At 41.6% G+C, this 20466-nt stretch overlaps 1 protein-coding gene across 24 annotated transcripts in view; it reads left to right on the top strand.

Moving 5' to 3' along the window:
• LOC100563423 (potassium voltage-gated channel subfamily C member 1) overlaps positions 1 to 20278 on the top strand; it is an 86522-nt gene extending 66244 nt beyond the window's left edge. For 13 of the 24 annotated variants that reach the window (XR_009999649.1, XR_009999648.1, XR_009999646.1 and 10 more), the window contains one exon: positions 690 to 827. Coding sequence is in view for 4 of the 24 variants with exons in the window: in XM_062957258.1 (XP_062813328.1) it covers positions 690 to 823 (134 nt within the window). In the remaining 20 variants the exon portion in view is untranslated. Of the gene's footprint in view, positions 1 to 689 lie in introns of all 24 variants that reach the window. The other 11 variants (XM_062957262.1, XM_062957259.1, XM_062957257.1 and 8 more) reach the window with 7 other exon arrangements.
• The last annotated feature ends 188 nt before the right edge of the window (positions 20279 to 20466 follow it).

Raw genomic sequence — 20466 nt, 5'->3', positions numbered from 1 at the left:
CTCGTGTTGGCTGAACATCTCACAGATTCAAACTGGCAACCTTCAGGTCAGCAACCCAACCTTCAGGTTGGCAGTCCAGCCAGCACAAGGGTTTAACCCATTGCGCCACCGTGGCTCTGACTTGAATGGAAATGCATTCCACACTAAAGGTAATTTTGAAGCAAAACAAAATTGACCCCTGAAGGACGCACCCACAGATATTAAAGATGTGCCACATCCTTTCCCTAGGAAAACAAAGAGGGGAGCTCAGGGCCTTAAAATAATCCACAGCACTATGCATCATGGTTTATGAAGACACCAGTGAATGTCTCAATGTAGTAGATGAAAACTAGGTATATAAACATAGCTGAGTCAATGTAAATGATATGATATGATATGATATGATATGATATGATATGATATGATATGATATGATATATATATATATATATATATATATTAGTTTATTCCTTTTAACATGCTGCCAGGTCTTTAAAAATTGGTTTTTTATTACAGTTCCCAGAATTTCCCCCACTAGCATGCTGGCAGGGAGTTTCTGGAAGTTGTAGTTGAAGCATTCCTAACTCCATGCTACTGTGATGGCTGAGGAAGGCCCTGCTTTTAAATCCGTGGTGACTGACAAATTCTTCATGGACCATTCTCCTCTTCCTTGATTCACACCTTTGCTCTCTTTCCCTCCTTTCCCACAGCGCTCCCCTCAGGCTATGAGAAGTCCCACAGCCTGAACAGCATTGCTGGACTGCGCCCGTCTCCAGTGCCCACTCCCTTCGGCTCGCCTGGTTCCGTCCGACGCCCTCGCTCGCCCATCCCTTCCATCCTGTAGAGACACGCCAGGGATGCTTGGGGTTAGCTTGTATGTTTGTTTCTTTTTTTAAAAAAAAAAAGCCTCCTAGAAGAAAAAGAAAAAAATAAGGTAATGCCAAAAAATATTTAAAAAGCAAAGGGAACAAGAAAAACAAACAAAAAAATTGCAGCCGAATGCACTTGAGACGACGGAATGCAGCAGGCATCTCATAGGTGGTGTTGCACTAAAGTTTGCACTTTCAGGAGTGTCCATGAGAATCTTGAAGCCTTCTGTCCCCGTGGCTCTGAGCGTGGAGTCTGCAGTGTGGCTTAACAGCGGAAAGAAGCAGGGAAGGGGAGAGTAAGTTGGGAAGACTGGCTTGCTCAGAAAATCCAAATACTTCAAAAAGCAAGAGGGGGAGGTCAATGAGAGAAAGACACTTTGGGAAAGGTCCCCAAGGCCCTCCTTGGCTAGGCTGCCTGCCTTTCCCCTCCTTTTTGGCCCCACCAGACTGCGCAGTATTTCTCTAACCCCGGCTTTCTGCTTTTATCTCTTTCCATTTTACGCTCCTTCTTGTCTCATCATCTTACTCAGGACTGTAACGAGCCATAGAGCTTAGTGATCCTTTCTTTCCCCCCATCACGTGTCTCTCTCCTTGTCTATACACTATGATCTGCGTTTGGTTGATTCATCTCTCTTGCCCATCTCTGATCAGTTTGCCTGCCAATCTTCCTCCGTAAGAATATCCATCCTCTACTTACCCTGTAGCCATCCCTCCAGCCTCATTATCTCTCTCTCTCTCTCTCTCTCTTACTCTCCTGATTTGCATAAAGAGTGATTCTGGTTCTTTGAACACATGGACACTCCACGTTCTCTCTCTCTCTGGGGAAAGCCACCCTATCCACCTGCCTTGGACCTTCTCTCTCTCCTTGGAATTGTTCTTCTGTTTTGTGCATGGATCTTCCATCAATCACAAGCAATAAGGTCAAGCGCTCCCTTCTGCCTGGATGCATGATAATGACTTTCCTACAATGTAGATATTCTAAGAACAATCCAGTTCCTACAGAGGAAAGAGCGGAGGGTAGGCATAAGAGACCAGTGTGTGTAGGGTTGAGGAAGGGAGAGCAGGAATCCCAGCATTCGATGGAGCCTGAAGGAGAAAGCTTAGAGACACAGCCTCCTTCCTCCTCCTCCTCCTCCTCGTGACCTTTCTTTTGTTTTGTTCCTTTTTGTTCTTTTTCTGCTCGTGACAGAAAAAAACGACAATGGAGCATCCGTCTTTGAGCTGGGTGCTTTCACTGTGATTTTTTTTCCTCCTGTTTCCATCCAAAGTTGGGATGGCTTGGCTTTTGATCTGGTTGCAAAAATAAGTACATACATACGTACATAAATAATAGGAAAAAAAAGAGGGGGTAGAAACAAAGAGACTCGACTATATATCATCAACAAACGAAATGCAGGAAATAAATAAATAAATCTATTTTTCAGCAGAAAATAATAATAATAATAATATACATAACAATAACAGGAACAGGACATTTGTCGGCGATCACGTGGGGGAACGATATCTCCGCTAAGCTTCTCCTGGAACAGCAGAATACGGGACATACTATCGAGCAGCTGAGCATGGGACACGTTATAATTTTTTTTTCCTCAAAGCGATGCTGCCGAAACGAAACAAAAGTGCAAGGAATAGTGCTGCCGAGCTAAACTATTTAGAATCTGCATTTTTCAAGCCAGCATGTATTTGCATGTGATACTGTAAGCGACAATATTTAATGCTATATGCAAAAAAAAACAAAAGGGAAAAAAGACAAAAAAAATCTACAAGGAAAACAAGAGGTATATTTTCCTTCAGAACTTGCAATCCCCTGTAACAACAACAACAACAACAAATCACCCAGTTTAGCCAGTGCCCCCTCCCCTGACCTATTCCCATCCCAAAAGGGGGTAAGAAGCACCGCACATGATAGGAGCTTGATGTATCCTAAAGGGCTTTTTTCCTTCCCTGGGTGTCGGGTGATGGATGGCTATAAATTTTTGGCAGGGAGAATTCTCTGCCCTAAGGCAGAATCCACCAGCCTCTTGTTTGGAATAAAATGCTTATAAAATTTGAAATAATGCAAGGGGAGGAAAATAGAGTGCATACCGCTGACTTATTTAGTAATCTCCAGGAAAAAAGAACAGTGAAAGAGACATATCTAACAACACAATGTAGCTGAGGTTGCAGTATTCAGAGAGTTGTGACAATGGAGTAGAAAAAGCTGGAAATAGTAAATCAGAGGTACTGTATCGCTATCCCTGTACACAAAGGCATTATCTCTGGCTGAAATCTTTCAGCCTCGGAATTTTCTTTCATCAGAGAGGCGTAAAACACAAAATAGCATCTTGCCTTTGTAGGTTTTCTCTTCTCTGGAGACTTCCAGTCCTCAATACTTTAGCTTCCAATAACAAAAAGAGAGGTGTTTTCTTAGCACTTGCAAAGGGGGAAATGAATGTGCCATTTAGACCGATATTTTTAAAAGACAGGTACAAGTTTGCACATTTGCACTGATCCAAGATTTCACGAAAAGAAAACACGTTTATTAGGAATCTTGGAAACAAGAGTAAATACCTGGAATCATACTGGTCCTTACAGTTTTAGGAGGGAATTCCTTAAATCTCTATAGTTTATGGATTCAGATCTGAGATTTGACTGAGCTAATGCTAAATGTCCTTTGGCAGCAAAAATATCTTATGTGTCATGTTGGGAAATGAAGCAAGCAAGCATTGCGTCTTGAGCTACCCTGCTAATCTGGTAGGAAGTCCTTTAAAATAGTTCTTTAGCGCCATATTTCACAAGCAACTGAAGCAATAGTTAGCCTGTAGTGAAATGCTGGTCCTATTACTTACTGGCTTTGTGTGTATGCAGGGAAAGCATTCCTATCCTTGGGGGGCTGACACGCAATAGCCAGTTTAGTGCAGAAGCAAGTTATAAAAGGTGGTAATTGGTTAACACTGGTTGAACGATTCTTAAGCAATTTCAGTCCCTGTAAATGTTTATATTGTAGATTCTGTGAACATAGCTGACACATCACATCTTCATCAGCATCTGATTGACTTCTTAATATCATGGAGCACAGAGCTGGTTATGTCCATTGGAAGACCAACCTTTAAGACCTTACTATTAAACTCACCAGCATCGGTAACTGTATGTCATTTTCATAGCACCATGATTGGCGCTTGAGTAGGTCATTATGTTGGGCTCCTTAGAAGGGGGGTGTGTGTGTGTGTGTGTGTGTGTGTGTGTGTGTGTGTGTGTGTGTATCTTCCTTCGGAGGAGCCCTACATAATGACCTACTCAAGAGCCAACTATGGTGTCATAGAAATGACATACAGTTGACATATATATGACATATATATGACTCGCTTATTTTTCAAAGTGTCTGGCCTTGCTTTTGCTAGATCTACATCAGCACCCATGAAGGCCATATTAGCTTTCTACTACTATAATAGCAACTTTTGTATAAAATGAGGGCCATTCAACAAATTGATAATGAAAGGAGGGAAGGGTTATGGAGGAAAGAGTGTCAGAGTCAAAGACTGCATTTAGATTATCGTGTTAGCTGTCTCATGTAAGTCTTTCCTTCTCTCTATACTATAAAAGTCTCCATATAAATACAGCTTTTTGTTTTGTCAGCATCACAAATCTGTGGTTGCTTTGTTTTGAACAAGCAAGGATCTTAAACCAGCATCACATTGTGGTTTCAATTTATGGCTTGTTCCAGACCTTGTAATCATAGCTTCCGCAGTTGGATGAAATGGGAAGCAATGATTAATTGAAGACTTCTAGGATTTTTGCACTGTGCCCAGAAGGGAACACGAAGTGTAAAAGAATGTTTAGATGACAATGTTGTGCAAATGTCCCCTCCTTATACTGGGATAACAGTAAAGGTTTCCTAAAAATAGTTAGGTTAGACTTTAATTTTTTCCCCAGAGGCAACAATTTTCACAGGCTGAGTTCACTGAAGAAATTATACCATAAAAACTGAACTCTAGTGCATTAACAGGCAGCCTTCTGGAACTGATTTTGTCATCAAATATTATTTAAGCATCACATTTAATTACAGTTGTATTGCCCGTTCTCTGAACTTTGAGAGTTTCTTATACACACACTATATGCCTACTCAAAGTCAAATGGCAGACAAGAATACCAACTGAAATACTTGAAGACCCCACTTGGCTCTCTGTAGAGCAATGGTTCTCAACCTATGGGTCCCCAGGTGTTTTGACCTACAACTCCCAGAGATCCCAGCCAGTTTACCAGCTGTTAGGATTTCTGTGAGTTGAAGGCCAAAACATCTGGGGACCCACAGGTTGAGAACCACTGCAGAGCACTCACCAATGTTTCTAGGATTAAAGAAATCGTTGTTGATTTTATTACATTCATTATATGCTAGCCTCGAGTGGCTGAGTTCATTATGGATAATCTTTTTATATTACATATAAAATAATGGGTCTCTTGTCCAAGAAAGGAGGACATACTGTTGAAACTACATAAAAGTATTTCAGATCAGGATGACAGCCTCATTTTATAGCCCCAGGATTTAAATAAATGAAATATTCTAGTATTGCTAAACATGCTACTTCATCTTCAGCTGTATATGATTGGCTTCACAATCTGACATGGGACTTGAAATTGTTCCAATTAGACATTATTATTTTTAAATTTCATAGGAGGCTTGTTGCCACAATACTAGCAAAACAGTAGTATATAAAAGTTGGTTTTTGTTGGGGTTGTAAACACATTTTATCATTTCAGGCAGCTTTTCTGATATGCTTTTAAAGATGTAAAAGTCTCCTTGGCAGAAAAAGCTAACAAGAGAAAGGTTCTAGGGAATCCCTTTCCTTGACAAACTAGTTTTCACTGTGCAAAGATTTTAAAGAGTTGTTCTTAAAAGATGGCTTTCAATTGCTGTCTGGAATGGTAACACCATGGTATAAATGAGATGTCAGAACATTTGTAGGGTTGGGTTGCTGTGAGTTTTCCAGGCTTTATGACCATGTTCCAGAAGCATTCTCTCCTGACGTTTCACCCACATCTATGGCAGGCAAGTGGGGTTTATATATCTGTGGAAAGTCCAGGATGGGAGAAAGAACTCTTGTCTGTTTGAAGCAAGTGTGAATGTTGCAGATGGACACCTTGATTTGCATTGAATGGCCTTGCAACTTCAAAGCCTGGCTACTTTGTAGGGTTCACTAAGGTTGGGATTCAAAGAACCATGGATCCCAAGGGCATTTAATATCTAAAAATCCTACAATCCTGGATCACAGTGATAATTACTTTAAAGATAGGATACTTATGACTTGCATCTCTTAAAGAGACGGCTATGAAATTCCATCCAGAGATGGGAAATTTTGTTTTTGTACCACAGCGTCCATAATCCTTCCATCATCCTGGTCAGTGGCTGTGCTGGCTTGTGGGATCTTCTAGCTCAAGATCTGTTACATCAGTGCTTCCTTCTATATAGATTTTTTTGCTTCTAGGTTGTCTTTAGTTTTTACTCATCAAGGCAGTCTAGGTTTTGGATTTAGATATTTTGGATCCTGGGTTTTAAGTGCATACTTTTAAAAGAAAATAGCTTCTTGTGTAGACCAGTGGTTCTCAACCTGTGGATCCCTAGATGTTTTGGCCTACAACTCCAAGAAATCCCAGCCAATTTACCAGCTGTTAGGATTTCTGGGAGTTGAAGGACAAACATCTGGGGACCACTGGTGTAGATGGAGGTGCAAACATTGGCCTGTGAGGCTGTTGCCATTTCATTCCAAAACACACCCATCCACTCAAATCCCTCACTGAGCATTTTGCTAAGAGTTTTTCTGCACACTTAACAAAAAAACCCACATTAATACCCTGCTACTCCTAGTGGAAACTCATCCGCCTCACATACTATGCAAGTGTTTCACCATTTCAGTGGAGGCATATATGTATTTCCCATTCCTCCTCCGTGAATGCCAACCTCAGCTCCACCACTCTCCTCCCCAAGACGATGGAAGCTTTTTATGCAACAATTCCTATGCAAAATAATAATAATAATAATGAAACAAAACAAAATTAAACAAATGGCTGGCTGGATTCAGAAGGGTGATCGGGATGCCTTTCCCCAGTGACACTGGGGGTGAGGTTGATTCATGCAAGCTCCTATATAAACAGAACAAACCATTGCGGTGCATTCTCCTCCTACCCACTTCTGGGCTGGGAAAATGGGGGCAGTTGTTAAGTCGGTCATATTGACTGAGATTTCTCCTTGAAGGACACACAGAGTCCCATGTTAAATTAATTGAATGTCCAGGTGTGTAGCTGAGATGTAGGGGGTGTGGAGGCATTCATGTGAAGGTGTGCCGTTTCTGAGGCCACGGGTTTTTTTGGGAAGCTACTGGAGGAAAAGGCCAACCGATTTCAGGCTGGGCTCATTCACATAAACACGGATTGGGCTTTGTCCTGATCCAAGTGTGTGCCCTGTCAATATGCCCGTTTGCCCGTTTGTTTTGTCTTGATACTCCAGAACAAAAATGCCAAGAGACAAGACACTCTGCTTGCTAAACCACAGATATTTCCGCAGCAAATGGCCTCCTCTACGCATCATGATGACCATAACAAATTTCCTATGAATGGCTCCGCACACCCACTTTAAAGGTTATATGCAGGAAGGGCATGGGACCAGGTAATCTTGGGACTTCTGCTGTGTTGCCATTCTGCACTTTAAATCCTGCCCCCATCCCCACCCATTTGTCAGGGTTTAATGGGCAATTTCCCTTTCTCAGCATTGTCTGCGTCTGCTGTGATCGCTTTCCTTTGTACAGCTTTGTTTGGTTGGTTTGTTAGAGCCGATCAACGTATCAATGTGGTGCGATTGTGTGGTACCACTCCTGGGGACTATACTACTTCCGAATGCAGGGTTTTGTTTTCTTTCTTGTGGTTGCGAGAGGAAGTTTGCACAGGCTTGTAAATAGCCACTCACTCACCTGGGATAGATAAAAGTATCCCATGGAGAGCAGGCAGGGAAATTTTGTAAATTGGATTAGAATAGATTCTTGGATTATTTTTTTTTCCAGGCTGTAGATAGCTTCCATTAGTAATATGCATGAGCATGACCGCGAGTTACATTCCTTGCGGGTTAACTATTTTTGTGGACATAGTTTGCATACACGAATGCACTGCAGTATCAAAAAGCATATCCCTGGAGAAAACTAGCATATCAGGTAGGTTAGCGTATAACTCTTGACATGGTAGCTTTCCATAGATTGGTGGGATCTTTTCGAACGCCAAGTGTGTTTGGTCCGACAATCTGAAATGTTATGGATAGGATGGCCTGCATTCAGAAACGGTACAGTCCCAGGGGAGGTATACCACATGCTTTTTGCGACTATGTAATCTGGCTCTGAATACAGAGATTGAGTAGGTACATCTCTTTCCAACTGTATCACGACTCTGCTTCGAAATATTGTCACTTGACTTCTATGTCCTTTGTTCGCTCTTCTTTAGGGATATTTTCTTCCCTGTCTAGATGAAGAAATCTAATTTTTCCATGAAAAATGATGATAGCAACTTGAGTGTTGCTTTGCCTTCACGTGCTATTATTAGAAATCTTTCTTTCTTTTTTGAAATTTGTGGAGAAATGGTTTGAACTTTACATGACAACAAATTAATGTTTATCTTTGAAGACTGCTTGGGTTTCTTTTACGACTAACCTGTTTGGTTGCTCAATCAGTGTTGTGCAATATGGGTTGGCTTGCCAAAGAAAGACAGAAAAAGAAAGAAAATACTTTATTTATTTCAATTTCAGTTGCCAAAAATGAAACTAAGAATGTGTTTTTAAGAAATTATTCTAGGACATGGGGAAAATTAATAAAATGACCCTTTAAAAAAACTGGAAATTTGGGGAATTGCTAAATATAGTTGATAGCTCCCATAAAGATCTAATTTTCCTTTAAAAATTAATTATCAATAACATCTTTCAGATTTTTGACATATCTGACTCTTTCAAGTAATTCAGATTCAGTCTTTCTGAATCTGAAACACATTTCCTGGAATTTTCAGGAATTAAATACTTGATTAACAATAATCAGTTTTAGGGCTGGATGGCCCTTGTGGTCTCTTCCAGCTCTGTGATTCTGTGATTCGATGACTAGCAGCCTGTTCATTTTCCCATTTTCAGCCTGTGAGGGACCAATAATGTTGTTTCCATTGCCAATATTTGTGATGGAGGGTTGAATATTGGAAAATATGAACATAAACATGAAGGGTTGAATATTGGAAAATTTGAAGAATGTTTTCTGTTTCATATTGGTTTGGATCCAAGCTTGATATAGACCAGTGGTTCTCAACCTGTGGGTCTCTGTGTGTTTTAGCCTACAACTACCAGAAATCCCAGCCAGTTTACCAGCTGTTAGGATTTTTGGGAGTTGAAGGCCAAAATATCTGGGGACCCATAGTTTGAGAACCACTGGTGTAGACATTATTTACGAGGAATTCCCTTGGAGTTCAGGAGGAGCATTGATAGAAATCAACCTAGAGTTGACTTATATCAATATGGGGTAGTATCGCAATCCCTAGCTCACAATGTCCAGCTCAACAAAGATTGTGGGGGTAATGGTGTCTTGAAAGAGCAATGAGTGCTTCAGTTGTGTATCCCGGTATTTAACTGGGTGTTTGTGTGTCTGTGTGTGCAAATGTGTAGTAGTTGACAGCTGAATATTATTTGTGTGTGGTTACTCACAAGGCTTTGTAAGGGCTCGCCAATGTATATAGTCTCATAAATCACTTTCAGGACCAGGAAACACAGCTCCCCAGCATCTTCTTTTCCTTTCTCATCTGAGCACAAATATATGTACTCAAGCAAGCAGGAAAGGCACAATTGCAAGGCTAATGCAGCAAGACTTAAATGTGTGCACACAGAGTGTTCAAAGCACTCTGGAAAGAAAGCCAGCCTCTGCTTTACATGTATAACTGATTTAAAACCACTTATGTGGAAAATGCAATTTTAAGGCAATGGTGGGCAATATACACATATTCAGGGGCTGTTTTTCACCAGTCAATAGCAAAGCCAATTTAGTAGTTTGACTGTAGTACTAGGATGCCGTGAAGCCAGGGTTTGAATCCACACCTGACAATCAAAAAAATATAGAGTGACCCTAATAAGTCATGCTCTCCCAGCGTGACTTATCCTAATAAATTCTGTTGAGAAAACTCTTGTAATACGTGTTGTTGAAGGCTTTCATGGCCGGGATCACAGGGTTGTTGTATGTCTTTTGGGCTGTGTGGCCATGTTCCAGAAGTACTTCTGGTACATGGCCACACAGCCTGAAAGACATACAACAACTCTTGTGATACCATCACTTTAGAGTTGGCCCAAATCATAAATGACTTGAAAGCAGACAATGAGAACAATCTGCAGGGTGAAAAATACAGACCCAGGCATGGCGTTGTCGATGAGGAGCAAGTTTTGTGGCTAAATCACAACCACAGCACGGTCAGGCTCAAACACTACACATTTGGGGACAAAAGGAAAAAATAAGGATTGTGAAAATATGGCAATGAACTAATACACCAAGCCAAATGTGCTGCTTGAGACTTCATTCAAAAACTGTAGTCAGTCCTTGTGTGGTTAAAGCATAAAGCCGGCTGTGAAATTGTAATGAGTATTGCAATGACTATTGTAATGACTCTTTTAAATCTCTATATTGGATCCTATCTAAGTCTTGAAGAAACAAAGTAGGTTTTTTTTAGTGAGAGTCTAGACCAGGCATGGGCAAACTTCGGCCTTCCGGGTGTTTTGGACTTCAACTCTCACAATTCCTAACAGCCTACCGGCTGTTAGGAATTGTGGGAGTTGAAGTCCAAAACACCCAGAGGGCCGAAGTTTGCCCATGCCTGGTCTAGACTACATTTATATACTGCCTCACAGTAAAATGGATACACCAATCCTTCTCTCTCCAACAAGCAGACTAGACAAAACTTTCCATTTTTAACCTGGTGGGAAATATTGCCCTAATAGTAAACTCAACCAGAATTGCAAGCTGTTCTGATGAAAGGGCGTTTGATGTTTGTGAAATCCTTTTGGTCTCATCACACAAAGAAGCCTTGCATTTTGGGTGCCTACGTTTGTGACTGGTGAGTGCATCTGCTACAAGACAGTCTTTCCCACCTTTGCTAAGCTGGATACCTGTTTCTAGGTGCATCCCCGATTTGTGCGGTGGGAGGGGGGACATTTTCAGGAACAAACCTCATTCATCCTGGAGGGATGGGGGACCAGGTGCCCCATCTTCTTGCAGGTGTTTGGGGTCATCTTAGGCCTTGGAAGGGGAGGTAGGAAACAGGACAGCAAGTGCCCAATAGAAACTCCAGCACTCAAAAACTTTCAGCAGTGTTTCTCCCGGATATTGTATGAAATTAGAAGCAAGAGTGACGAAAAGAAGAAAGACGGGTGATTTTTAGACTCAGGAAAGCTTGGGTGTGGGGGCGGGATGGACGCGCGATTTTGCCCCATGGTTGGTGCGAGCGTGAGATATACTATGGGGAGGGAAAGACTCCTTAAGTTTGCCAAAAGGTGATAATGGGGGTGGGCTCAGGGATGGTGGGGGAGGGACACAGAGCTATTTTTTCAAGCAAATGTATTATAATTATAATAATAAAGTTTAGAAAGTGATGCTATTTTTTCATAAATCCCTCTTTTTTCCCCTCTAGTTGCCACAGCAACATTTTTAAAAGTCCTGTAATGGAGGCATAAGGATTTCCCACGGGGCCGGTCAAAGAACACCATCGAAAATGCAGGGGATGAAGGGGGAAAAATATGTAAGAGAAATATTTCTTTATGGTTTTCAGAGTATTTTTCTCCCTATTGCCCAGTTGCTCAAAGGAAAATAATATTTTATAATTATTTTTAATCTGCCAGAAAGAAAATATGGAAATACAATTTACACACCATGGAAATGTGCAATTTGATTTTGAAAAAAAAATATTTATCTACATTCAAACCCTAAACAGAAGCTTTAATACAGAATGCTATATTTTGATGCCTTGAAACTTGAAATTATTTTTTACTTCCTCTCAATGTAGGTGACCAAAATTATCACGATCTTTCAAAAAAGAGTATTCAATTTTCAGGACTTTCAGAGTTTTAAATAAGTTCCTTTGATCATTCCAAAACGAAATTACGTGGGGGAAATTCATACAGTTCAAGAGGGAATAGTAAATGTGGGAGAAGATGAACCTTTCCCTCCCACACCTTCAAATGCCAGGGTCTTTAATTCTGCCTGAAACCCCGTGATATTTCCTTCCTTCACATGCCATTGATGTGCCAAAATGTTTTGAATTCCCAAATGTTGAACTGCTCAATGTTGGGGGGATTGGGAGAGGGGGCTGGAGGGTCCGTGGGGACAACATTGAAGTTTGTATTATTGTATTGGCTCCCTTGTTCCCTCCTCTCTCATTTCATTATGGCTTTGTTCTCCCTTTGCACCACCACAACCTGTTCTTTCTACATTCTGGAAGAGTTGCCATGCCAGTCTTTTGCAGCCAAAAGCCAATAAAGAGTCTTGTCATGGCACCTTAAAAACTACATCATAAGCACCAGACACATCCATATCAGATTTATTTATAGCATTTCATTATCATGATGTTCCAAATGAAGTTATCTACAGGACGCTTCTATGAAGGATACGTTTCCTGGTGAAAGGGAATATGGCCACTGTTAGTTGTTATCCAAAAAAAGTAACTTTTAGTGCAAGCATGGGCAAACTTTGGCCCTCCAGGTGTTTTGGACTTCAACTCCCACAATTCCTAACAGCCGGTAGGCTGTTAGGAATTGTGGGAGTTGAAGTCCAAAACACCTGGAGGGCTAAAGTTTGCCAATACCTGTCTTATAAACTGGAAACACATCTTGCTTTTTGGATTTCAGATTTCAGAATCTTTCGTTGGCCATGTTTCAGCGGTAGTTCCAAAATGTAACCCAAGTTTTGGCTAAGACCTTATACATTGGTTGTGGTTGAAGCGTTCCAATATTGTAGGTTCTTCTCTGTCCCAAACTAGTCTTTAAGGTGCCACTAGAACAAGCTTCATTGTTGCCTTTCACAGCCTCCATACCCGATACAGTTCTGCTCATCCTTTCACTTCCTCTTGACAGGAAATTATTTCTAAGGATCTAAACCTTGCTCATACTCATTCCATTCACACCCAAAACATTCTGGGCCCTCAGGAGGTAAGCAAAATATTTTTCTTTTTCCGCCTCCCCTCACTCGTACCCTATTTTGAGTTTCAAAGGTCTAGCTTTTTGGAATAGGGAGAAGAATTGGAGATAAATACAATATCATTAATCACCATAGTCAAGCTATGGGCAGTGACACCTGTGAAAGAAACCATCATCTGCACAGGATAGAGTTTGTGGAAGTTCCTTTCCTAGGTCAGGCTGGCTAGGTGTTGCTGAAAGTAGTCATCCAAAACAGTATTTTTTTCCAACTCAGATTCCAAATTGAGGGTTTTTGAGTGGAGGGATGATGTGCATGGTTGAATCATTATTCTGCATGCCATTCCTCCCCTAGAGCCAGCAATAGAACTTCTTTCAAAATTTCATTGACTTTGGGGAGAGGAAGGGATGATACTTAGATGGGACTAGATTCTCTACAGCCCTCCCCCCCCCAAACTGTAGATTGACAGGTTTGTCTTCTGTGCATGGATTCCACTAGAGCACATGGGAAAACCTTCAGCAAAGTTGGGTATATTCGCACACGTGCAAGATTCTGCATATGCATATACACTTTTATGCACTAGGGTGGCACGTCCATACATAACAAAGGGGTACAGTTGCACATTTGCTTGGTCCATCTTCCTCACGCTTCTAGGGAACCATGAGGGAGAAAATCCTATATTTTTCAAAAAAAAAAGCTACACCAACAATTTGTAAGTAGCTAACAGACATGCATGGTGTAATATGCTTCTGACAACCATATTGCCCCAATGACGAAATGGGTTAAACCCATGTACCGGGAGGACTACTGACTTGAAGGTTGGGTTGCTGACCTGAAGGTTGCCAGTTCGAATCCAATCATGGGAGAGCATGGATGAGCTCCCTCTGTCAACTCCAGCTCCCAATTAGGGGACATGAGAGAAGCTTCCCAGAAGGATGGTAAAACATCAAACAGCCGGGTGTCCCCTGAGAAATGTCCTTGCAAATGCCCAGTTCTCTCACACCAGAAGCGACTTGTTTCTCGTCGCTCCTGACATGAAAAAACAAACATATTTTCACATACACATCATATATGCTTCTCAGAAATACATGTACACCTTTAAGAAACATAGATCAGGTATACATAATTCCAATCAAGAAAAGAACATATCTCAGTTCTATAAAAGCCAAACAAGAAGAATTTAGCATTTTCAGGCCCCTGGGCTGGGCAACTTTGTGAACTTTCCAAGCAGTTTCTATACCAGGAACTCGCATCATGTTTCATTCTTGGCTGTTCTGACTAAGGCTTATGGGAGTTGCAGTGTAATAACAGCAGGAAGGTCACATATTTCTTCATCCCTGCGCTATAGCTGTCGCTTTCACAGACCTTGGATCAGCAAAAATTGGCAGGTGATTACTTCTCCATGCAGAGAGAAATCTTTTCTGCTATTTTGCTGCAGGACTAGTCGTGCCTGCTATTGAAGGAACAGCCACAGACTGAAAAGCCGAGGATCCTGTTTGCTAACTGGTGTCTTTAAAGACCTCTGATTTCTGAGACTCCTTAAGGAGAAAGGTTTTTTTTTTTCCTTTAAAAAAAAACAAGGTTATATTTGCAGTGTAAATATATCCTCAGGGAATGTCTACTTGACCTACATAAACAGGTTCCTCTATCCTGGTTCCTGACAGTGTAGTTCAGGGAGGGGAAAGAGAGTCGACAGGCCCTCCTCATAGAACATCCTGAGCACCCTTCTCAAAATAACAGTTATCAGAAGTCCTTTCACGGCTATTAATTTGGCTTATTGCTGGCTTAGTTTTACAGTATAGATGCATCCCTGAGGATTTTACTTGAAAAGAGAGAGAGCATGCTTTCATGTCTGGGTAGCAGATACATTGCTTCACTCTCAATGTTCTCACACTGGGCAACACACAGAAGTGTGAAGCCTGTGCATTTGCGCACAAAACCAACACATCTATGCAACACATGTGCTGATCACTCTCATAATTGCTTACATAATTCTAAACTCTTGAGATGTATCCACACTATAAACCAGTTCAGCTATCGTGGCAGCCTTCAAAGAATTTTAGGAGCTATAGTTTGCTGAGATTTTGTTGTTACAACCCTTTGGCACAACTACAATTGTCAAAGATTTCCTAGGGAAAGCAATGCCTATTAAAACAGTCCTGTAGTGCCCATCTTTAGCACATAAGAAGGTATACGTATGCATAATATACATCCACAATCAGAAAATTTAGGAACATAGGGATCTGCCTTATTTCTGAATCAAACCATTAGTCCTTGTTCAGTGCTGACTAGCATTTTCTTAAACTAGGTTTTCTTCTCATCCCTACCTGGATATGCCTTGACTTGAACCTGGAATATTCTTTGTGCAAATCATGTACACTGCCCTTGTGCTATGATCCTTGTCATAGCAGCTGGACCTCACAACATGCAAACAGTGTGACAGCATGTACCGTATGCTCACCATCCCATCAGTCCTCAATTTTTCAACTATAGTTTGTAGTTCACATTGTCTCTGACTGCTTGACTGTGGGGACAGCAAGGCAGCCATTTCTGGACTGCACTTCAAGGAGGTGCTGTTTTCTCTTTCACACTTAACCTTCCATCACACACATACATCTCCTAGTGGGACCAGGTCAATTTCATACAAAAAAGCAATAAATCAGCTTCCATTGCTGACCTGTCCCAGTAAGTGAGACAATTTCAGGACTCAGTAATGGTGCAGGACAGCTTGGGGCATCATCCGCATCATCCTCTCCCACAAAAAGCCAGCCAGTCTTTCCAAACCCCTTTCCTTTGTGCCATCTGTGCCCTTCTTCCCTCTTTCCACTGGGGCTTATTACAGACAGCTATCCCTCCAGCCCTCTAGCCATTCATTCCAAGTAAGTCACCAGTTGTCTTGTCACTCCTATACTTCCATTCATTTAGCCAACCAATCACTCAAGAGTCCATGTCCCATATACTCTGCAATTTACCACTTCAGTTTCCCACACACTGTTCCTTTGTCTGTCCAAGTCAATCCACTTCAAACTGAATTAGTACCTATTTTATTAACACCGATATGTGTGTGTGTAGGAGGGCCAGACCACTAAAGTCTGGGTAACCCTTTATATTTTAACAGTGCCATGCCCTATAGTTCCTTAATCCATCAGTTCCATCAGTTCCACCAACCTTCTGTGAAACCACACATATCACATTCTCCAAAGCTAATTTACATTCCCAGTGTATAACCATCAATTAATCAATAGCCTCATTCATCTGTGGTTCCATCATCCAACTAATAGTCCATGTATGATATTCCCAGCATAGCAGAACTATGGACATGTTCTCTTTTTACTCCTGTCCTTCATTTTTCTGGTCCTTCTCCATGAACCCTCTACATACACACCCCACACAAGGTGCTTTGTCTGACCTGTTATGTGGTTTGCCCAGGTAAAGGAAGAATTAGACCTGTTGAACTAGAAGAAGAAACTGGGCCTGACTGGTTTTGGGGACTCACTCCCATCCAATTCCATTCTTCCTTGCATCTTTTTATTACCATTCAATTCTGGTGCTACAATGGACTCCTGGATGAGGGTTTGGGCCTGTGTTCCCATAAAAACACCTTGCTCCCCCATTTCTTTGCATCTCTCTTTCATGCTGATAGAAAGGGGGTGTATTACATTTCAGCCCTTTTACACTGAGGTTTATTTCTTATCTCATTTTACCGTTCATTCATCCTGTTCCCCTGCCAGCACTCCATCCTTTTCTCCCCTTCCCTCCAACATCCCCTGGTCTTTGGTCTCTGGGACATTATATTGTCTGCATGAGCTGACATGCCGAGGTTACAGCATGTAATAAAATTATTTCCTTTTCATTTGAAACTTTCAAAAAAAAACCAATCAACAATAACAACAATTGTATCTAGACTATTATTCACAGGTTGATGGAGGGTTGGAGGGATGGGCACGCAAGAGGGAGGCTTGGTGTTACACGTGGAAAGGTGTTGGGGTGTTCATAGACCACAAACTAAACATGAGTCAACAATGTATTGTCAAAGGCTTTCATGGCTGGAATCACTGGGTTGATGTGAGTTTTTCGGGCTGTATGGCCATGTTCCAGAAGCATTATCTCCTGATGTTTCGCCCATAGGATGCCTGCCATAGATGTGAGAGAAAATGCTTCTGGAACATGGCCATACAGCCCAGAAACCCCACAGCCATACAGCCCGGAAACCCGAATGAGTCAAGAATGTTTCAGCAACCAAAAATACCAATGCAATTCTAGTCTGCATGGACAAGAATGTAGAGGCTAGATCGAGGGAAGTAGTACACAACCTCTGTTCTGATTTGGTCAAACCTATGAGCAGCAAGTTGGAATATGTCTAGGGTAACCAAACCCAGCCCTATGAGGAATTACTTAGGAAGGTGTTAAAGAGAAGATTGGGAAGTGACATGAACACTATCTCTAAATATCTGAAGACAGCTAGCTTCAGAGTCTAGAACAAGAACCAACGAATTATAATACTGTTAAGAACCGTTCAACAGTGAAATGAAGTGCCTTAGATGCTGGTGGACTCTTTATCTGGAGATCTTTAAACAGAGGTTGAATAGACGTCATTCAAGAATGCTCTAGTTATATATTCCTTGCATTTCAAGGAGTTGGACTAGATGTCCCTTGTGATACCTTCCAACCCCAAAGGCTATGATTCTGTAATAATAGGGTGAAATTCGGTCTTATCTCAAGAAGCAAATTTGGAAATGTTGGCAGCAGACTGTGTGCTCTTCTATATTCTGATACCATTGCATCTTTTTTGTGATTCCTTTGTTGGCCAGAGGAGACAATATGGCACCAACCCATGCAAACAGTATGCTAGGATTGTGACCCATTTTGGAGATTTTACCCTACTCCAGTGGTTCTCAACCTGTGGGTCCCCAGATGTTTTGGCCTTCAACTCTCAGAAATCCTAACAGCTGGTAAACTGGGATTTCTGGGAGTTGTAGGCCAAAACACCTGGGAAACCACTGCTCTACTCAGAAGAGTGGGGTGAGCAAAGGAAGTGGTGTCCACAATTAGTAACAATCAGTGTTTCTGGTCTGCGACCTAGAAGAAATGAGAAGACCCAGGAACTAGTTTCTTTCATTTGCAGTGACACTCAAACTCCCAGAAGAAAAAAGAGGCTTATATCTGAGTACATATTCAGTAAGCCATAATTAAGAAGAAAAGGTGCTCAAATTGTACCCAAATTGTGGGCATATTATAATGCCATATCTAAACCATCCTTTTGCTTTTCTCATAATTGGTTTAATCTGTTATGATTATGCAAAAGAATTTCATGAGTAACAGATTATGTTGTTCAATCTGGGTGTGTATGTGTAATTCCTCACTCAAGAGATCTCTTGAGTGAGGAATTACACATACACACCCAGATTACTATATTCAGTGAGAATACTGGTGTGGTCCACGTAGGCTTTTATTCACATCATGGGATCTACATGTAGTGGTAGGAAAACTATAGCTCAGGCAAGGTCTTAAATCTGAACTGTCATCAAGCAAAGCAGAACTTGGATTGACGAAGGCAGGCATTTCCCCCAGGTCTTAAATTATTAGAAAACAGCAGAATAATCTGCTTTATGGGAGAGGGTGAGAAAAACAGGATAAAAGTTGTCCAAGCAGCAACCTGTCAAATACATCTGCTTCATTTAAGATCATATATAGTTTAATACTTAGCCTGCATATGTAAGTAGAAAATGGGCTGCCATCTTGCCTGTCTTTTATCTACCTGCCTAATTTTTATCCAACTTGAACTGCTTGTCAATACCTGAGTCAGAGCCAACCAACAGAGTGATGCTTCTGAGATCCTTTGACAAATACATGTATAACTTGGGAAAGCTTCTTGTTTGGACTACAATACCCAGAATCCTGCAGTCTGCATGTTTGGGGCTGTGGTTTAAAATGAAAAGTCTGTTTTCCAAATGGTACATTCAAGAGCCTATATGCAACAAATCTCATCAGAGCATTTGACTCTTCCACATTAACTAAGACCTCTGTGAACTAAAAAAAGACTCTTGTCCTTGAAATGTTTCTGCATCTCATTTGGCTTTTGTTGGTCCAAATCACCCCTGCAGCTGCTTCAAATGTCTAGCTGGAAGCCAGATGAGATTGTGTCTATGAAGCACCTGATGATCTGATTTGAAACTGATTTAACTGATCTAGTTCCTTTCATCGCATCCAAAACAGCTCCCTGGACACATTAGTTTTGACTAACAACCATTAAAGAAGCTGAAAAACTCTTTCACTGGTTCACTAGTGATGCCATCTTGGCTTTGCTAAGTACACCTCAAGGAAACGATGATAGAATTTGGGATTTTTGGCTCCCAGCTCCCAGGATCCCACAGTCAGCATGGATAATTGGAAAGCTGGCTGGGATATTCTGAAACTTGCGGTCAAAAAGTAACCTTAGGCAAAGGTCCAACAAAAAAAGGATCAATTACAGTGTTTGTGGGCAGTGAGAACATGAGCTCCCTTTATAGTTTAGAACAGTCAATATATGGAAGCAGCGATACAACCAAAGCTAGAAGCGGTTCTGATGAACCCTCGGAGGAGGAAAAAAATGCCAATACCTAAATGGTTCTTGTGCCCACCCTAATTGGCGCCCTTGAATGGGATCCCTGTTTTACAGGAGGCCAATCCATCATCGGTGCCCTTGTTTCCAAGCCAGCTGTGTTTATCCCTTAATGAATCGACACCGCCATTAAATGGATTCTACGTCCTTTCAAGGGGCCCCAATGGGATTGGGATGCTTCTGTGGTTAGCAAAGACGCCTCTGGGACTCCCGGCCACTGACGGGAAATGGCTCTGGCTGCCAGCAAAGGAGAACTGGCCCCTTGCCAAAAAAACAAAACCTTTTTTTTCTGTGCCAGGAACTCTTTCAGCTCAGCCTTGGACAAGGATGCTGGCAGAGAAAAACACAAACAGATTGCAGGAGAACGGCAGTGGCAGCGGGGAAAAAAGGGCTGTCAGAGTTGGTGCTTCCTATGTAAGGAAAAGGCGATGCTTCAATCCGCCCCCAGGCTAGCCGTTTCTAGATTCACATAGGTGCTTAAGAACATGTGTAAACAAGGCAATTAAACCAGACTTCAGCCGCTGAACTATCATGGCTGCCAACCTAAAAACTTTGGTTCCGCAAAGAAGCTGGTAACGTTGCCAAGCGTGGAATATTTAAGCAGTCAACACCATGCCTCGGGTTTGTAATCTGGAACATCAGAGAATAAATCAAGTTGAATAAATCAATTATTTTGAGTGGTGTTTTCTGTTGAACTCTCACTTTCATGTGGCGGACTCCAGACAATCCTTTCATCCCCTGGCTTAATTGAGGCTTGCCATGAAGTCTTGCTCCTGGTTCCCCCAAAATCCTATAGGCTCTACCTCCTAACTGGTCCAAATCACCCCAACTGTTAACCAGGGACTAAGGCTGCATC

The sequence above is a fragment of the Anolis carolinensis genome, chromosome 6, assembly GCF_035594765.1.
Source record: "Anolis carolinensis isolate JA03-04 chromosome 6, rAnoCar3.1.pri, whole genome shotgun sequence".
NCBI lineage: Eukaryota > Metazoa > Chordata > Lepidosauria > Squamata > Dactyloidae > Anolis > Anolis carolinensis.
The sequence above is the reverse complement of the archived record's forward strand: the minus strand, read 5'-3'. Positions and strand labels throughout refer to the sequence as shown.